We start from the raw sequence: 21,450 nt of genomic DNA, 5'->3' as shown, positions 1-21,450 counted from the left end.
TATTGGTGTATAGCAGAGAAAGTCAGGGTTCATGTTCCTCCCAAGATAGTGTAAATGGTTAATACCACCCTAATAGGACAAGAACAGCTGTGAACAAGAACAGTTGTGAAATGAAATGAGTCAGCAACTGTGGTCAAGCAAGAAGCAGGCTCTTTGACAGGGTAGCAGCCAAGTCATAATTATAAAACAATAAAGACAATCCCATTAAAATGAAGAACAAAGTAAAAATGTCTATTATATCAATATAATTTTAACAGTTTTAGAAATTGCAGCTAAAATAGCAAGAATGAAAGATGAAACTGCTAAAAAGAAATAGAGAAACTGAATACTATTTTAAAATAAGAAATTGCATACCTAGAAAATCTAAGGAAAGCTACTGAAACACTATTTGAACTAATAAAGAATTCAGTAAAAGTGGCTAGATTCAAGATAAATATACAAAAAGTGGTAATCTCTCAAAACCAGCAATAACCAGTTAGAAAATATGGCAAAAGAGTCTCTTTTACAATAAAAATAGCAAAAAACCAAAAACATCAAATACCCCAAGCATAACCTTAATAAAAATGTAAGGATGACTGTATCATGCTACTGTATATATTGACAGAATATTATAAAGTTAATGGCTCTCAAATTAATTTGGACAGTAGAATTCTAATGAAACATTTTGGAGGGGGAGTTTTGACAATATATTTCTAAAATTCACATAAAGAAATTAGCAATTGGGAATAAGATGTTTTGGAAGGATATATTTCTAACCGATGACAAAGTGTATTATAAAGATTCTGTAGTCATAATAGTATGGTATTGGTACTAGGATAGACAGTAATTAATAAATGATTCAATTAGATCTATAAAGCTTATAGCCAAAGAAGAGATACTTAGTCAGAATGGCATATATGATAAAGAGCCATTTAATCATTAAATCAGCAAGGAAGAGAAGTCCTATTAGATATATAAATGGAGTTGGAACAATTATTGTTATAGGAAGAATCTTTATATTTTTATTACATATACCCAATATTCTCATATAGATTAAATAATTAACTTTTAAAAGTATAAACCATAAACTATGTAAAGAAAAAAGTGGGTCACGGATACAAATATTCACTGAACTGACTAATAAATGTGTTGACATTCTTCTTGTTAATCAAGAAAATACAAATCTAAACAAATCTTATCAATTGACTATTAAATTAGTAAATATATTTTTAAAATTATAGTTGGATGAGATGTATATAAAGTATTTAGCTTGGTACATGGAGAGAGCCCAATAAGTAATATTTTTTATTAAAACTGCTAAGGCAGCAGTGGTAAGGGCACTCATACATACCTACCTGGTTGGATAGGGTAGGGATGAAGGAGTATTGTAAAGCTTTTCTAGAAAGGAAATTAGAAATAGGCATTAAGAACCTTAAAAAGAATTCTAAACAAATGAAAATGTGGACAAAGTATCATAGGATTTAAAGTGAAGCACAACAGAAATGTAGCCAAATAGCTTATGTTCATAAAGAGTTGAAGGTATTTGAAAGTGGCATAATTAATAGGTATAAAAACATGCACATAAATGTCCTAAGTGTAATTGGGAAATGTCTTAGAGAAATTTTCCACAAAGGTTTGAGGTATTTATACTCTGAGTAATTAAAACAAATTTCACTTTACCATTGAGCTTTCTACTGTCCTGTGTTATGCTGTAATTCATACATCTTAATCTATTTGGTAGAACTTTGATTCCTTTGAAGGTATATAGATAACATAGGAATGTCAGGGGAAAATTGTTAATTGAGTATTAAAAGTAAAGGGAAGGATGGAGGAAGCTAAGAAGGAAAAATTTTGACTGTGACAAAGGTCTAGATTAACATCTGAAATAAGGATCATTAACACAATTACTTTCAAATTTGAAGCATGTGTGAACGAGAGAAAATGTATTTCCATCACTTTTAGAATATATACCTTTTTCCTGGTCTGAAGGAAGGAATGCATTGCTCTTTTTAGTTTTCTTAAGGGAAATGCTGTAGTTTGTGTAGTTTGTAACATGAATATACAAAGATCTTGCAAATTCTTTTGTAGACAGGTTAAATCTTCTTAATGGAATGAATTTGGTCTGTATGTCACAAACAATGATCTTAGACAAGTCATGGAGTTTTCATCTTTCAAGTTTGCATAGTAGAAGCCTTGAAGTCCTTTCTATCTACTATTTTATGGTTTTGAAATGTTTTTAGCTATGTTTGTTGCTACTGCTTACCCAAAGGAGAAATTCAACTATTTCAAAAACATAAATCACAAAATGAAAATGTTATGGCATAAGCGTATTACAGATCTTACTTAATTTCTTGAGTCATAATTGGTAGGATTTTTTAGTAAATTATTTAAATAAATAGAACAGATTTTATATTCCTGGTCTAAGCTATTTTTGAGAAAATATTGCCTGTGTTAGAATATTTAAATAATAAATTTTATATTGGCTTTAATGGTCAGAATCTATTATGGAATTCAGAGGTTTATTTCACTCTAAGAAATGAAATTTATCAAGACTATTACTTGTCATTTCTTTTTCCCCTCCTTTGTAGATATTCGAATACCACTAATGTGGAAAGACTCTGATCACTTCAGCAACAAAGAACGTATGTATGATTTTAATTTATAATTGGAATGTATTCTTTAGGGTATAGTAAATTTGTGATTATTGAGAGAAGAGCTGCTTCCATGGTGAAATAAATTGATGTCATTTGACAGAATAAGCAGTATCTTGCTGAACTGTGTTTTTTCCTAGTTTTAGTAAATATGTTGTAATTGCTTGATACTTACTAAAATAATGCCTATCTGATGTACTTGTAGTTGTTGATTGGAACCTAGGCAAGGACAGTTACAGGTTGTGGGGAAGAGAAGTGTGTAACAAAGGAAAATGTTTAAGGAGAAAAGGTAAAGGCAGCATTTCTATCTGACCAGAATCTGGGAGATCTTTTCTGCCTTGTTTTGTTACTTCAGATTATTTAATAGGATGTAAAAGAGAAAGATTTTTAGCTTGATCTGATTTTTCCCCCTTCAGCATTTTATGGCTTTATATAGTCTTCACAAATCCATGTATTGCTAAGGTCATAGAAATTAACCTCAAATGATTTCTAGCTGTTAGAGGCAAAGCAGAAAAGATATGATAATCCTTTATCTTTCTTGTCTATTGTGATAGCTTTGTTCTTCATACTTTAAAAACTGAATCATATTGAGCATAATTAGTTTTATATGAAGAATCCAAAATCAGGTTAGTATATTTGTTATTCAATTAGGAAATATAATTTACTTTAAAATGGAATGCATATGGGGATTAAGCGTATCTTTCTGATTACTATGGAGAATAAGTTTTTCTGAAGAGCTACATTTTCTCAATAATGAGGTTTTGGCCCTTTAATCACCTAATACTTTTAAAAAACATCACCAAATTAAGAGGCTCAGCAGCTATGTTTTTTGGACTCACATGTCTACTTTTTATTGTTTTTGTGGTTTCCTCCCTTGCTGTCAGTTTGGTGGAAAATGTTTTGCTGTTGTTAACGTGCCTGCTTTTGGTCTCTCACAATAGAGAACTTCTTAAATAGACTTGGATGCCAAATGACAGAGGTCGTAGTAGTATATATACAATAATAAATTTGCTATTAATTAAAGCCTAAAGAGTTTTCTAGGAATAAAATTTATGAATGTGGTGGTTACAGTAGGCTGCTGAGAGGCCTATATTTTCGGTTTTAATGTTTGATATTTCCTGGCTTAGTTGCTTTGTTCTGGTTGGGTAAGGTATTAACGTGTACTGACAGAGCAGTCACTATAAAAAGTTAAGGTTACAGTGTACCATGTATGAAAATAAGAGTCTATTAATAAATATTTGAGATAACTTTGTCATTTTCAAGGAGCTTTTAACATAATATAGGTATGATACATCTCATGGGGCACTGTTTTTTCCCTAGGATCACAGCACTATGCCATTTTCTGTTTATTCAAAATGGGAGCTGAAGTTTTTGATACTGACATGGTGATTGTGGATAAAACAACCACAGATATATGTTTTGAAAATGTAACTATATTGTAAGTATATTTAAATCTTCAAAGAATGAGAATAATTTAAAATTCTAAAATTCTAAAATTTTAAAATTCTTTAAAGGAAGACAAAATTTTTGGGTCTTTGGATTATTTTTGAAGCATTAAGGTGTTTAAATGTTAAATTGATTTTGAAAATTATTCAAAAGAAGTCCATTTTTGCATTTGAAACTTTTCAACGTAAAATAAAGTGGAAATCATGTAGTATTAGTAAATATTTGACTCATTGGATATGGTAAATTTTTATTAATTTTTATTAATATTTATAGTGTTATTATTAACCAAGCTATGAATACAATGGAGTCTCATTATACCAGTATTTTCTAGAGAGTGAATTTGGGGCATAAAACAGGTTATTACATTTCCTACAGGATGTTTAGGTATAGCAATACTAAAATAGTTATAACAACTTTACTTATAAGATAGTCCTGAAATATGTACCATAAGAAAAGCACTTTGGTAAAATTTCAAGATGTTCTTTTTCTTATGGAGTGCTCCTTTCATGTACTTCAAAACAATAAAAGATTGGGTGATCCTCAGGGTTGTTTTTATTGCCCCTGCTCTTTTACAGGCTCATTTTATTGTGGTCATAATACAGAGCCAGAAGGAACTCCTCAGGTAGCCATAGAAATCATTTTTAACTAACATAAGTTTTTCCTGGCCCTTTCAGAGGTGCTATTGGCCTAAATCAGTGTGTGATTTGTATTTCTTTCAGGGTTTCAAAAACACCATCTTTGTATCTAGATATTAATAGCTACTTAACTAATAGTTAAGTAAAATTGAATGTCCACGTCTTTTGCCATTTTCAGCTATGGAGGTAAACAGTTGAGATTTGAGAGTAGTTTTGCCACTCACGTAACATTAGAAAAACTATTGCAAGCCATGTTTTGTGGCTTCTGTCCAGTGTCCCATAAATAACTGTGCAGCATGGAAAAATAACATGTACTGTTCTGAGTTATTAGCAGTTGTGCAGGCCTTCTTACAAACTCTTTTGAACCAAAGGAATAAGGAATTTATTTAGGATCCCCAAAATATCACCAAATGTTTACAGAATTGAGACTAAAAGGATAAATTTCCTTAGTTATCTAAATACATTTATTTCCATTATCAACTTTGCTATGCATTTTTTTTCTACCAAAATTGTCCTTTTAATGATCTCTTTACTTCACATCACTTTGTTATTATTTTTTTTTACCACAAAGGCAAAAGTATGATTTTTTTTCATTGAAAGAATGATGTGAGTTACTTGGGAAGACAACACGTGATTTATAATTTTTACAAAAATTCTGTAAATATTTTAAATTGTTCCAAAAATAACTGCTGACAAATGTTCTAAATGTTGTTTAAAAATGTGCCTTTGTTATGATTGCTTTTAATAAGTATTCAATATTTATGAGTCTCTGGTTTTTCTCTAAATATTGACATTTGTTAGTCATTACCAGGAATACTGTATGTTTAAAAGTTGCCAAGTAAACTATAAAAATATCTGGGAGTTACTCCTTGGGTGTATCCAAACTATAGATTGGCCATTTTTATTCTCTAAGACTGATGGATCTTCCATCTAAGGCAACATCTACCGCTGATGGCCCTCTCTTGCGGTTTTAAGTAAATTTTGTTGTTAGTAACACCACCGCAATCTTTTATAGCAAAGGTAGTTCACTGTGTCTGGAAAAGGGTAAAGCCAATCTTAGCATTTGCTAAAATTGCGGAATTCTTGCATATGGGTATAATAATGCATTGAGTACCTTTTATGCTAAGTTAAGAATACAGAGATTACCCAGGCAGCACTCTCCCTCAAGGAGTTCCTGCCTTGTAGTATAGCACTTTATACTGTTTCTTGCTTGCTTGTTATCCTTTTTCTTTAGTACTATGCCTGTATACATAGATTGAATTGAGTTAACTTTGCCCTATTTTAGAAGCTCTGGAAGTTGCAGTGACTCTCTCAGGTCATTTAGATACTAAATAAACACAGGGAGATTCTGCCTCATTAACATATATTAACATAAACTCATTTCAAATTGTGATTTCAAATGTTATGAAAACATCAAAGGGTGTTACGATTTTATTTTCTACCAAGTTAAATTTCTAACATTATGAATGCTCTTGATTTTAGTAATGAAGCAGGGCCAGACTTTCAGATAAAGGTAGAAGTATATAGCTGCTGTACAGAAGAATCTTCTATAACCAACACACCAAAGAAACTAGCCAAGAAGCTGAAGACATCTATAAGTAAAGCTACAGGGAAGAAAATAAATTCGGTGCTTCAAGAAGATCATGAAACATGCTTGTCCTACAGTTGTGCTATTTCGTAAGTTTTTTCATACAGTATTTATAGTGACATAGTATTACTATATATTTGTGACATTTTGAAGTATTGTATGTGGAGTAGAAATTTACATGTTAAATGGAAATAACATCCTGAAGCAGAAACAAAACTGACACTCACCCAATTGAGGTATCCTTAATATCTTCCTTTGAAAGTAGGAAGTTGGGTAACCGTGTTTTTTAGTGATTTGGAATTCCAGTATCTACCACAAAAGCAGAGACGTTTTTCTTTCTTTCTTTTTTTAAAGTTTATTTATTTATTTTGAGAGAGAGAGAGAGAGAGAGAGAGAGAGAGAGAAGAGGGAATTCCAAGCAGGCTCCATGCTGCCAGCTCAGAGTCTAACACAGGGTTCGATTTCACAAACTGGAATGGTGACCTGAGCCAAAATCAAGAGTTGGATGCTCAGCCTACTGAGCCAGTCAGTCACCCCTGGAATGTTTTTCTCAAAAATGGACTATCTTTATGTCAGAGTGTTTGCTGTGTGTCAGTCTAACTGGATTTCTATATATGTCATGCATCATTCTTACAGATTTTTAACAATATTTTATCTCTTGATAACAGAACCTCATTACCATAATCACATCTAACAAAATAAAAAAATAAATCCTTAATATCATCTGATATCCAGTCTGTATTCAAATTGCCCCAATTGTGAAAATGTCCTCTTATAATTTGTGCAAATCAGGATCCAGATAAGTTCTACAATGTTCCATTTGAGTGATTAAGTTTCTTTTAGTCTTTGATTATTCCCTGTCTACTTTTTTCTTGCCATTGTTTATTGAAGAAATCAGATCTTGTAGAATTTCCCATATTTTGAATTTAGCTAATTGCATCTTTGTGGTCTTTTTATTTTTATTTTTTTATTTTTTATTTTTTTAAAGGTGTTAACAATTTTAAAGTTTATTAATTTTAAAATGCAATCTTTAAGATGATTGTAATTATATGTAAAACTTTAACTTAAGACCATGTTGAACAAAATATATTCATCAGAAAAATACCAATGGCAGAATATTAGACAGAATATTATGAAACTGATTAAAGCACATTAACATATACCAAGAATATGTCATTTTTAGAGTTCAGATAATAGATATAAATAATTAAATTTTTTATATATGATGATACCTTTCTTCTTTCATTCTGTAGAAATAATTTCATTTTTAAAAATAGTTTGTGAACAGACTTTATAGATCTGCCATTCTAATAAAATTAACATGTAGGTCAATACATACACACTTTTAAAAATATGTAATTATTTTTAGTACCCCTGTCATTCTTAAGTGTCTAGATTTGAAAAAACAAAAGTGTCAAGATTTAAATGATGAATTATGTGATCACTCTTTCCATAAAGAGGCATTTTCAGACTGATAGTTATTGCAAAAAGTGGACTACAGATCGTTTGGTGGCTCAGTTAGATCAGAGTTAGGTGATCCTAAGATGAGGTAATGGATGGACTACAAAACACTGACTACACCAACAATGGACAAAATGCCTCCAACGATGTCCACCAATTTGTGGTCTTTTTAAATACTTTTTCTATCCCCTGTGTCTGGTAGTTAGATCTAGAGGACTGATTTGATTCAGGTTCTTTCTGAAGAATCAATATAATCATATTGATTATAGGTACTTCCTACTGTCTCCCATTAGGAGGACTTGTCCCACTTACAGTTATGTTCAGATTGACCAGTGGGTTCAGGTGTTGCCAGCTTAATCCATCCTTTGTAAAGTTCCCTATCAATTTTTTATCTAATGGTTTTAGCAGCTATTGCTGATTATTTCATTAAGGATTATGATTTGCTGACTTTCTAAATTTATCATGCCTTTTTTTTTAAACTTGGAATTTTCTCAAGAACTTTCCTTCATGAATTCTCTGGGTATAAGTGCAAAAAATTGATGGAGGAAAGGGAGAAAAAAAAATACTTGATTCTTTTATTTACCCAATTTTAGAATAATAAATTGATGTCCTAGCAACCATGGAGGTAATCAGTGTTTGATTTTATTTGAACTCTTGAATTGTTGTATATATTTGCGTTTCAATCTGTTACAGTTGTTATTCTCTTTGAAGCCAAGTTGTCCCATCTTTGATCAGTGGGAAATCTTCAGCGACTCCTGCAGCTTTTGACACAACCTAGTCTCTGATAGCTTCTTTGTTTTTCTGACACAAGGTGTTCGATATTCATCTTGTATTTTTCTGCCCAGACTTGGTTTCTTCAAGGAGCCCTGGTTTGTTTCAGATACTTTCTTCAAACATTGTGTTTATTACTTCACAGTTTTATGTTATGTTTCTTTTCTTCTTAAAAAATGTTTATTTTACTTAGAGCGAGAGCGAGTGAGCATGAGTGGGGGAGGGGCAGAGAGCAAGGGAGAGAGAGAGAATCCCAAGCAGACTCTAGGCTCAGCACCCAGCCTGAAGTGGGGCTCGATCTCATGACCATGAGATCACGACCTGAGCCAAAATCAAGAGTCAGATGCTTAACTGCCTGAGTCACCCAGGCTCCCCTATGTTTGTTACTTGAGAAAACTGTTGATCAGTCTACATTCCCAGAATTTCTTTGCATGTCTCTATAGAGTTGGCTCTTCAGCATGTCAATAATTTTACTATGATTACAAAAAGCAAAATATTTCAGGTATGGAAAATGTTTTGGGATTCTAGCATTGTAGCTTTCAGTCTATTTTGCTTGAGACCCATGCTAAGAAATACCCTCATGACTGAGTGTACAGCAGAATAAGCAGATAGATTTCGTGAGGCAGTACTTAGCCCTACCTATTTATAACACCGTGATCAGACTTTTCTGTTCTATATTTAGTTTTTTAAAAATGCTGTTTATGAATCATAAATTGATGTCATGATTCAGTGAATGGGTCCTATCCACTGAAAAACAGTCATAGAAGATGTAAGTCTTTTCTCATAAAAATGTCATTAAAAAGTATTGTAATATTTAGTAATACTATATTGTATTAAATATTTAATATATATTAACTATATTCAATACAACGTATTAAATACAAATGTATTATAGTACAAATACAAATGTGTTATAGTATAAATATTAATACAATGTTAATTAAATACAATATTAATTCAAATATTAACATAATAACAATATTGACTGTAGATACCATGCTGTAAATTACATCCTCTTGACTTGTTTATAACTGGAAGCTTGTAACTCTTGACTCCCTTTCACCCATTTTGCCCATTCGCCAACACACCTGCCCTCTCACAAACACCAGTCTGTTCTCTGTATTTATTAGTTTTCTTGTATTTATTTGTTTTGTTTTTAAGTTCTACATAGAAGTGAAGTCATATGGTATATATGGTGTTTGTCTTTTTCTGTCTGACTTACTAGCATAATATCCTCAAGGTTCAACCATGTTGTTGCAAAGGGCAAGATTTCATTCTTTTTTATGGCTGAGTAGTCGTCCATTATATAAATATACAACATCTTCTTTATCCATCCATTGATGGACACTTAGGTTGCTTCCGTATCTTGGTTATTTTATTTTTATTATTTTTTCAATGTTTATTTATTTTTCAGAGAGAGAGAGAGACAGAGACAGAGCACGAGCAGGGGAGGGGCAGAGAGAGAGGGAGACACAAAAATCTGAAGCAGGCTCCAGTCTCCAGGCTCCAAGCTTCAGCACAGAGCCCAACGTGGGGCTCAAACTCACGAGCCATGAGATCATGACCTGAGCCAAAGTCAGTCGCTTAACCGACTGAGCCACCTAGGCGCCCCACTTATTTTAAATAACGCTACATTGAACATCCGGATGCATACACATTTTTGAATTACTGTTTTCATTTTCTTCAGATAAATACCCAGGAGTGGAATTGTAACATTAAACTCAAAAACTTCTACACAGTGAGGGTAATCATCAACAAAGTGAACAGGCAGCCAACTAAATGAGACAAGATATTTGCAAATCATGTATCTGCTAAGGGTTAGAACTTAAGAGCCAAAAAAAAAAAAAAAAAATCCAATTAAAATATGGGCAGAGGATCGAATAGACACTTTTCCAAAGAAGACATATGAATGGCCAACAGGCACATGAAAATATGTTCAACATCAAAAATCATCAGGGAAATGCATATCAAAACCACAATGAGATATCACCTCATACCTGTTAGAATAGCTGTTATCAAAAAAGATAATAAATAACTATTGGTGAGAAAATGGGGACCCTGGTGCACTGTTGGTGAGAATGTAAATTGGTGCAACCATTATGGAAAACAGTATGGAGGTTCCTCAAAAATTAATGATTGAAAAAAATAAAAATATAGTAAACATTTAAGAATTGTAGCTCTTTCCATTATTATTATTTTTACTGTTGTGAGACTAGTGCTTTTTCTGAATTATTTTCTTCAAACTTATGCTGAAGCATTGCAGTTTAAAAACAACATAGGATTATAAAATGTAAGCAGATACTTTCAAATTTAAAACCATTGTTTATAATTTCATGGAAGATGACCTAAGTGATATTAGAACTTGCATTTAACCTCTATTTTTCTTTGAAGTCTGGCAGAAGTTTTGAGAGTGATTGGTGTTAAGTTCTTTTAAAATAGTGACTGACATTATTTGTCTTGAAGTGTTCATTCTCCTACTAGATTTGTTATTTTACTTGTTTTATACCTGAATCCAAACACTAATTTTCTTTGTGAACATGCTCCCATGTAACTTGCATGCCATTTGCTTATTTATACCAATTAAAGTTGGTCAAAGACAAAGTAAAATCTTTTACATTTCACTGACTCATGTTCTGCTAATACCTGTATTCTACTGAGTTTCTGATGTGAATCCAGAGTATACTAGTTAAAGTCATAGCCTAGGACCACTCTTAAGTGATAATTCCTTAACTGACCGTGTGAGCACCATATAGGAGTTCGAGACTAGCACTAGTGATCAGAATGTATAAAGGAATCAGTTTTGTTTCTTTAATAGTAATCTAGTTCAATGAGAAGATTCCCAATATGGCTATTAATTTTTAACCAAAATGGACATAAAAGATCAAATTTGGGCTGTATAGATCTTCTCTAGTAATATGGCATATAACCACCAAATATAGCTGTTCTTTTTGCGTTTTTAGACTACCATTTAGACTAGTCATTTATTTTTTCATAGCATTTTTGAACCAATCTCCCCCCCCCCGCCATAAATGTTATAACAATTGGTCTATTTGATTAAAAAATGTAGCTGATTAAACTGTTGGGAACTGAATATTAGGGTTGGCTAAAAGGAATGAGTGTAATGTTTTAGTAAGAAAATGTTATCCTGACAGGAATGTTTTAAAAGTGAGATCATTGTTGGTTTTGGAAGCATTGGCGTTGTAATTAGTCATGGTTTAAAAATGAAGTAACTTGAAATATCATCATAAAGTATTGTTTGATCTGAAAGAAGACAGTGAACATTTTTGGTAATTTTTAGCATGCTCCCTGATGTGATTCATTTATTCATTTTATTTGTGGAATCTCACTTACTGAAATTCCTTTAGCTGGATTTTCCCAGTGTCTCTAATAGCTGAGTTCACTATTTTATGCCCCTTGAGAACTATTTCGAACATTATTCGTCACTGTATAAATATACATCATTTTAAACAATCATTTTGTGAAAACTGGTAAAATTGAGAGTGATTATTTACTTGACAAAAAGGTGTATTAACTTAAAAAAATAAGCCACTATACTACATTTTAAATTAAATTGAAGTTGTAAAACAAGTATCTTAACACTTGTCCAGAATAAATGGATTATTTATGTTTTGAGGAACAATGATGTTAATGTTTTGGTCATTTGAAAGACAATGCAGAGTTCAAACATAATTAAGGAGTACTCAGCCATTGGGTGTAATTTCTTCATTTACTCATCTTAGAAATGATTATTCAGCAGTTATATCATATGGCACATTGGATTCCAAGGTCAATGAGTCATGCTCCCTGCACTCAAAATTCTTGCAGTGGTGAAATATAGTCGCTTGTATCTGTTTTAACAGAAAAAGTACCAAAATTTTAAACCATTTCTTAATGAAGTATAAAGGTAGTAGGTGTAGTATAGTGGGGTTCTCTTTCCATTATACTACTTGCTAGGTATAGGCAAATCAGTGATATTCTCTGAGCTTCAGTTTCTTTATCTGAAAATATGGACCAAACTATCTGCCCTGCCTACCTTGAGTAGTTACTGTGAATCTTTAGAAAGATATTGCTTGTCAAAATGCCTTAGGCTGTACCTATGTGCTATTATAATTCTTCACATGTCTCTGATTTTTATGGGAGATTTCCAACGTACTACCACATTTATTATTTGATTATAAAAACGATCAAATAGAATCTAGAAGAGAAAAAAGTTATTCACACGCCACTCTAAATCAAATACTTTTTATAATTTTGAACTGATAATTTTCAGGTTTTTAAATACCTAGCTTTGGGAGATACTTAGATATTCATAATTACACATTTGGCTCTTTTTCTGTGCTCATTACAGAGTCTTCACATAATCATTTTAATGACCACATTATCTAGCAGTTGGCTCTTAGTTTATTTAACCAGACTTAGAAGTTGTCAACAATCTTTCTCATATTGTTATTTTCAGATACATCATTCATTGGAAATAGAGGCAGATGTGTTCTATGTTGAGGAAAAGTTGTCTTAGTTACAATTATTTCTTAAGGCCTGAGAAAAAATATAAACGTATACTTGGGTGATCACATAATTTCAGCCTACTCTGCCACACAGGTTGCTTTCTGAGCTTCCTGCCTCTCCAGGGCACTGGTGCACGTGCGCAGCCTATAACCCAGCTGCTTCCTGTGCACACTCATAGCACTAGCATTTTGTATTATACAATGTATTGAAATGATGCTGTTCCTCAGGTGAAGAATACTCAAATGTTTTCAGTGGTTAGTAAGAATAAATTACAATGTCACTCTGAAAAATAAACCCAAAAAGTATCTTCATCTCTTTCTCTCCCTCTCCCTGCCTCCCACTATTTCAGATGTTTCTCTTGATGGACTTAAAATGACATGTAGACTATCCATCTAATACCTTGACCTCTCAGTCCCATGACCTCCTGCCTGCAGTGATCTTGTCCTTTTGCCTGTTTCAGTCGTCCACCCCATTGTTGTTACTAAGTTACTTGTTGTTATTAATAATTGTATATGCTCTGTGATCTTCATAGCAAGTATCTTGCTGCATCCACCTCCCACATTTCCAGCTTGTTCCCTTCAGTGCTCTGCCTTGAACTTAAAGTAGACTCCATGATTTACCACTTTATTTTTTCTTAGCCTTTTTCTCCTTATGTCATACTTACCTTGGAAAAACTCCAGCCTTGGTTGAATCTCCTTTTAGATCCTCTGCAGCTGCATTCATGAGAAATAGATGAGGAAGCTGGAGAAAAACAGTCGAAGGGGCTGGTCTCACTTTAGACACATGATCAGTAACTTTAGGTGAGTTCTCAGTATGACTGAGCAATCCTACTAAGTTTCCATGCCTTTCCACTTTGCCTCTCTTCAGGGGAAGTATATCCCATCACATTGCTCTCTCTTCCGAAGCCTCCGATTCCCTTCCTCTCTGCTCATTCAAAGCTGATGACTTTGTCTCACATGTCACTGACTCTGCTGAAACAATCAGGAGAGAACTTGCATGTCCTTCATCTGCCAAATCTACCAGCCTATCTGCATCTGTGTCTTTATTTGCTGCTTTCCTTCCTTGGGAATTCTTTCCCTCATCTAATGCCGCCTTCTTGCACACTAGATCCCATCTTCTGAGCCACTCAGAAGTCAGGTCCTGCACATGTACCCCGCTCCCCCACATTATCAATTTTTCTTTTACTGCATCATTGCTACAAACATATACCTACTGCCACATTTCATAGCTATCCTTTACAGAAAAGAGTTTTCTATATACCTTATCTCCACTTCTTCACCTCTTACTCTCCCTTAGACCACTGTAGTCCATTTTCATCATGTTACCTCTGTTAACTTGCCTTCCAGGATACTATTTCCCTGGTTTTTCTTCCACCTGTGACTGTTCCTCACCTGTCTCCTTTGTTCATTGCTCTTCAACTTAATCTGAAATTATGAACTGTGTCTCAGTATTCAGTCCTTGGACTTCACTTGACTTTCTAACTTTAATTAAATTGCATTTGTATACTGGTAACTCCCAAGTTTAATTCTTCAATACCTTTTTCCCTCCTAACTCCAGATTTGTATAGCCAGCTGCCTACCTTGTAGCCCATCTAGATATCTAAAACTATTTTAAACTTGACTCATCCACAACTCAACTCTTACTTGTCTGGTCTTCTCTCAGTCAGCCTCACTGCAGTTTCCAACAGTTCCAGTTTTGTCCTCGGGCCCAAAGCCTTGCAAGTGTTTTCAGCTCTTTTTTTCTTTCACATCCCATGTCCACATTGGGTCAGCTTTAAGAATATGTCAAGAATATTGCCACGTCTCACCAGCTCACCCGCTACCATCCTATTCCAGGCCTGCATCAGCTCTTTTGACCTCCAATCAGGCCCATTGCAGAAGCTTTCTAGTTGGCATTCCCATTTTCACTGTTGGCCCTTGTGGTATGTTCTCCACATAGCAGCCAGAGGGATCATTTCAAAATGCAAGTCAGATCATAGCACATGCCTCTGCTCAAAACCTACCATTTGCTTCCCATCTCACTCAGAATAAAATCCAGTGTCCTTCTGACGCTGTACAAAGCACTGTCATGTACAGTGTCCGCCCCCTACTTACCTTTTGGACATCACCTCTCCTCCTTCACTACTCCAGCCACTCTGGGCATGTTTGCCAGTCACACCTGGCATCTCTCTCTCTCATCACGTACCTACTTACTGACAGCTGTTCCTGAAGATAACACACTGCACTAAAATGCTACTGGGGAGTCTATTTCCCTCTATTCTAGGTGGGAGTCATTAAAATGCAGTTCTGTAAACCTTCTATATCAGTGACAAATTACCACATTGAGATAATGCTTAATATATTGGACCCTGATCACCAGACAATTAGGGATTGTTAGTAGGCCATTTGTGCATAGTAATGTTTGCTCTTCCGTTGTAACTGCTCTTCTCAAATGCTTTCCACAGTTTTCTTTAATATTTTCTCAACTTTTTTGGTGGGGGGGAACTCATTGTGTAACACTAGGGAGAAATAAGAGCTAACTATGGAAGACTAGAAACCCAGGCTAAGTGGGTAATAGTAGAGAATGGCCCACACTGAGTATGAGGCTGGTGCCATTTAGCTCTTGCAACAGTGGAGATTTTTTGGTGCTTAGTGAACTTTTCCAGGAGTTTCCATATGAGTCTGACATCATACCAATTGTATTCAGAATGTACCTTGAAATTGTAGTCCTGTGTCGTTTCATTAAAAAATTTTTGTTGAGTTTTAGAGACAGAAACATAAATTTTCTTTTATAAACACTGACAAAAGACATTGGATATTGAGAGATATTTCTAGTCTTTGGTGGTTGTATATTAAAAATAAAGATAAAGCAAGCCGCCATGCTGTACTTAGTAAAGTATTTCAATTATTTCTCAATAAAACTGGAGAAAAAATAAACCAAGAGCTCTTCTCCAAGGGAGTAACGTTCTTGGGGTATGCTTTACACACCTACATGTATACATACTTTTTCTCTGTAGTAGAGATTCTATTAAAGATTTAGTAAGAGATGAAGAAGGTTTATGAAACATATCACCTGATACAATAAAAATTCCCATCAGAAGTTTCTCTTCTATGAAGTTTGTGTACATTTCTGTCTGTCTGTCTGTCTCATTTTAACATGCTGTGTTTTGAATGTTGAGGTTTTGCTGTTTTGGAAAATAAATAATAAAGTTAAGAGAAGTCTTGAAATAAGATTGCTAGCACAGAAAATATAATTATTGAATAAAAATTCACTTTTTATCACCACAAGGTACCAGGATATGAAATTTAGGATCAGAATTTTTAGATACTTTGGCAAGAGTGCTATTTTAACACAAGTAGCGTAAAGGGAACTATAATGGAAAAAAAAATGGAATTGGTAATGAAGTCCTCCATTTTCCCATATGATGGGTGAAAACCCCAAATCTTTGAAGTTGGTAAACTCCAGGAAGTAAATGCCAATCCGATCCCATCACTCCCTTCTTCTTAACCTTCTCCAGTGACTTCCTATTCTACTTGGAATCAAATCCGCCCTTCCTCCAAGCCTCACAGCAAAGTCCCAGGGATCTAATCCTTGCCTGTACCTCTGACCTTGGGTCAAGTAGGGTGGTGTTTCCTGCAGGCTCCTTATGCTTCAGCCACACTGCTCTTCTTTCAGCCCTCTCTGTTTGGAATGTTTTCCCACATTCTTAGCCTGGATCCATCATTTTATGAGGTTATAACCATTACCCCTTAGAGAGTCCTTTCCTGCTTCTCCTTCTTAACAGACCCCTCAGTTTTCTTACCCCTTCGTTTCATAGAAAAAGTTGCATTATAACTTACAAATGCCAATGTCTTATTTATCCCTCTGCTTATTCTTTTTTTCCCTCCCCCTTGCATCAGAATGTAATACTGAGTCCTGTTTGTCATTAGTGTCCCATCACCTTGCATAGGACTTGGCACATATTAGGTATTCAGTTCATATTTTTGAATGAATGGAGATCTTCCAGAGAAACATTAGTGAGTTAAACCAAATAACTTGAAGGTTTTCATAAGATAAAATAGCATAAAGAGATAAACATGCCAAGTTGATAATTCATTTATGTTTATAATCTATCATCTATAACATCTAAATATATTTTACATTTTTTATCGTGGTTAAATATATATAGCACAAAATTTACCATTTTAACCATTTTTAAGTGTGTAGTTCAATGGCATTAAGTGTGTTCACAATGTTGTACAACCATCCCACCATCCATCTCCAGAACTTTTTACCTTTCCAAACTGAAATTCTATACCCAATAAACAATCACACCCTGATCCCCCCTCCATCCAGCCACTGTCAACCTCCACCTCTACTTTTTGTTTCTATGAATTGGCCTGTTCTATGGGCTTTAGATGTGGAATCAAGCAGTATTTGTCCTTTTGTGATTGGCTTATTTCACTTAGCATAATGTCTTCAAGGTTAATCCATGTTGTAGAATGTGTCAGAATTTCCTTCCCTTTTTAAGGCTGAATAATATTGCATTGTATCTATGTATCACATTTTGTTTATTCTTTCATCCTTTGAATGGACAGTTGGCCTTCTTCTACTATTTGGCTATTGTGAGTAATGCTGCTATTTATACAGGTGTACATATATCCATTTGAGTCCCTACTTTTAAGTTCTTTTGGGTATATACCCAGAAGTGTAATTCCTGAATCATATGGTAATTCTATTTCTAATTTTTTGAGGAAACACTGAACCATTTTCCATAGTGGCTACAGCATTTTTACTTTCTCATTAGGAATATACAAAGGTTCTGGTTTGTCTACATTCTACCCAACACTTAACTATTTTCTGTTTTGTTTTGTTATTTTTAATAGAACATATCCTAATGGATGTGAAGTGGAATCTCATTGTGGGTTTTAATTTGCATTTTCCTAATAATTCATGATCTTGAGCATATTTTCATGTTTTTATAGGCCATTTGTATATCTTCTTTGGAGAAATGTCTATTCAAGATCTTTGCCTGGTTTTTAGTCAGGTTGTTTATTTTCTGTTGTTGAACATCTAACTATTTTATGTAGTAGAAAATATACTAAAATACTTAAGGTATGTCTTATTTCTCTCTATTCTTAGGGGTACAAAATATAATTTGCTAGCGCATACTACTCTGACCTTGGAAAGTGCTGAGGATAGCTTCAAGACCCATAATCTGTCCATTAATGGAAATGGTGAGTACAGTCTATATTTTACTTACTGTGTATGTTATGTCAATAGATAACATTGTGGCAGTAGTAATTTCTAATTTTAGTATGCCCCTCTGAAGCAGATGTTGGCTTAAATAATGTAGGCATGCATGATTCTGTAGGTTCTTTCTAATATGTCCATCTCCTCCCCCAAAAGAGAAAAAAATGTTATGTTTCCCTCATGCCATTTGCCAGAGATTTGTTTGTGAGGCTACTAGCTCAGTGAGAACAGAAAGGGTTTTGTGTATTCTGAATCCTTGTCTTGGACTTGAAATTGATTACTTCAACACCCTTCTAGTTGGCAAAGACCTATCTTATTTTTATTTTTATTTTTTTATTTTATTTTATTTTTTTAATATGAAATTTATTGTCAAATTGGTTTCCATACAACACCCAGTGCTCATCCCAAAAGGTGCCTTCCTCAATACTCATCATCCACCCTCCTCTCTCTCCCACCCACCTATCTTATTTTTAAAGTTGAATTTGAGGAAGCCAACCCTTATGTTGGTAGAAACAGAAGATTGGGGAAGGTAGGACCAAATTAATCTTAACTGTGTTATCTCTGGATAATATTGATAGTTGTAGTGTGTCCCCCGCCAAAAAAATAATAATAATAATTCAGCAAGGTGAAAAAGGGACTTAAGCAATTAGGAAGGTTCATAAAATTTAGCATAAGCATTCTCCATTCTCCCAGATTATTTTACCTATGAGGAATCATACAGAGTGGTGATGGTAAAGTAGTTTGGAAATATAACTTGGCCACTTATTCTTGTCCATTTTCTGAAGCAGAATATATAAAATTACGTACTACCCTATTTGTACATATTGTTGTAAGGATGCGTGGCTCTGTACTGATGAGATAGATGTTTTTACAACAACATTTTTTAAGTTTTATGCTAAAACTTACGTTAGGGGTGGCTGGGTGGCTCAGTCGGTTGAGTGTCCAACTTCGGCTCAGGTCATGATCTCGCGGCTCGTGAGTTCGAGCCGTGTCGGGCTCTGTGCTGACAGCTCAGAGCCTGGAGCCTGCCTCTGCTTCTGTGTCTCCTTCTCTCTCTGCCCTTAACCCACTCACATTCTGTCTCTGTCTCTCTCAAAAATAAATAAACATTAAAAAAAATTAAAAAATATATATATATATAATTTACTAAAACTGATCCAAGAAACCATAAACCTAAAGAACCCTACAACTATTAAAAATAACTAAATAAGTTACATACTGATATAATCATATAATGAAATACTTTAAGCAATAAGATATATAAATACTGAATGAACAAAAACCAAGTCACTAAGAAAACATAATGTGATTTTTATCCATATAAAGTTCAAACCAGAAAAAAACTAAATTGTATTATTTAGAGAAGCACACATAGGTGGTAAAACCAAAAATAAATGCAAGGAAGTGAATACCATAAAAATTGGGCCACATTTACATCTAGAATAATTAAGAAATAATGTTGGCAATTTTCTTTCTGGACATGGGAGTAGTTATGCATAAATTCATCTCATAGTTATTTGTTACATTGTACATTTACATTTTAAGAACTTTTCTCTATTTTTTAGTGTAAGTTTTATTTTTAAATTTTTTTAATATTTATTTATTTTTGAGAGAGAGAGACAGAGACAGACAGAGCACGAGTGGGGGAGGGGCAGAGAGAGAGGGAGATGCAGAAGCAGAAGCAGGCTCCAGGCTCCGAGCTGTGAGCACAGACCCCGTTGTACGGCTCGAACCCACAAGCGTGAGATCATGACCTGAGCCGAAGTTGGACACTTAATCAGCTGAGCCACCCAGGTGCCCCAGTAAGTTATATTTTTATACATATGTGTGTATTCTAAAATTTCGGGTTCATAAGCATTAACTTCTTCACAATAGCTTTATTGAATTTCTCCAGTACCTGTAGTGATGTTTCTCCTTTCCAACTGATAGTGGCTTTTTGTATGTTCTCTGTCTTTTTATTATCATTCTTGCAGTAGGTTTGTCAGTTTTTTTTATTCAGTAGTCTGTTCTATATATTCTAATTATTTGTTAGAAATAACTATTGTAGTCTATGTATTACTATGAGAGGTCTGATAAAATCTGCTGTGATTGTGGATTTTTCTAGTTCATAGCCATGTCTACTTTTGTTTTATAATATTTGAGCCTTTATTGTTTGATACACACAATTTTTAAATTGTGCACTTTCTTCTACTCTTTTAGCCTCAAACTGTTCTTATTTTTATATTGTAGATATGCCTCTTCAAGCAGGATTATATACTGGATTTTAATTTTTATCCAGTTTGACAATCTTTGTGTTTTTTAATGGAGCAGTCATTTTGCATTTGATACCAAATAGTTTATAACCCATATTATATGATATTAAATATTTATGTTTAAATCTGCCATCATATCCTGTGTTTGCTGCTGGTCTTATATATTTCGTGATGGTTTTTCTGTTGTTTCTTGCCTTTTTAAGGATTGATAGTTTCATCATTTCAGTTTTTCCTTGTTCCAACTTAAGTTGTAATTCTTTTTCTCATCTTTTAGAAATTACTTCTGGAAATGCCATTAATCATATATGTTAAAGTCTAAAATTAAAAGATAGTTTTACAGGGTGCCTGGGTGGCTCAGTTGATTATGTGTCCAACTGTTGATTTTGGCTCAGGTCATGATCTCACAGTTCACAGGATCAAGCCCTACATCTCTCTCTCTCTCTCTCTGTCTCTGTCTCTGCCTCTATCTCTCAAAATAAATAAATAAACTTAAAAAAGATAGTTTTACCTTTTTTTAGGCAATGCAAGGACTTTAGAACAGAAACTCCATTTCTCTGATCTGTGTGCTATTATTATATATTATAATTCTATTTGATTTTTAATTTCACAAGATGTTTTATACATTTTATATTTATTTAAGTTTACCTAAAGTTTCTGTGCACCACTTGTATCTAATACCTTACATCTGGGATCATTTTCCTTATGCTTGAAGTATAATCCTTAAGAATTTCTTTTAGTATGTTCCACTGATATCATACACCTTTGTTCTTGTGTTTGAAGATAACTGTTTTTTGCTTCATTCTTGAAAGATATTTTTATAGGATACAGAATTTTGGTAGTTCCCATTTTTTTCTTTTTGAATATTACAGATATAATTCTACTATCTTCTGGCTTCTTTTACCAGCTACTGAAAATCATGTCAGTGTGTCACTTCTGTGACAGTAGCTTTC

At 33.8% G+C, this 21,450-nt stretch overlaps 1 protein-coding gene across 3 annotated transcripts in view; it reads left to right on the top strand.

The window, feature by feature from the left end:
• The window catches only part of RTKN2 (rhotekin 2), a 72,285-nt gene that overhangs the window by 22,606 nt on the left and 28,229 nt on the right, over positions 1 to 21,450 (top strand). For all 3 annotated transcript variants that reach the window (XM_042908535.1, XM_042908537.1, XM_042908536.1), the window contains 4 exons: positions 2,568 to 2,621; positions 3,951 to 4,068; positions 6,194 to 6,388; positions 18,138 to 18,232. In XM_042908535.1, the coding sequence (XP_042764469.1) occupies positions 2,568 to 2,621; positions 3,951 to 4,068; positions 6,194 to 6,388; positions 18,138 to 18,232 (462 nt within the window). The remainder of the gene's footprint in view (positions 1 to 2,567; positions 2,622 to 3,950; positions 4,069 to 6,193; positions 6,389 to 18,137; positions 18,233 to 21,450) is intronic.

Source organism: Panthera leo, chromosome D2 (genome assembly GCF_018350215.1).
Source record: "Panthera leo isolate Ple1 chromosome D2, P.leo_Ple1_pat1.1, whole genome shotgun sequence".
Classification (NCBI taxonomy): Eukaryota; Metazoa; Chordata; class Mammalia; order Carnivora; family Felidae; genus Panthera; species Panthera leo.
This window is presented reverse-complemented; position numbering and strand designations above follow the sequence as displayed.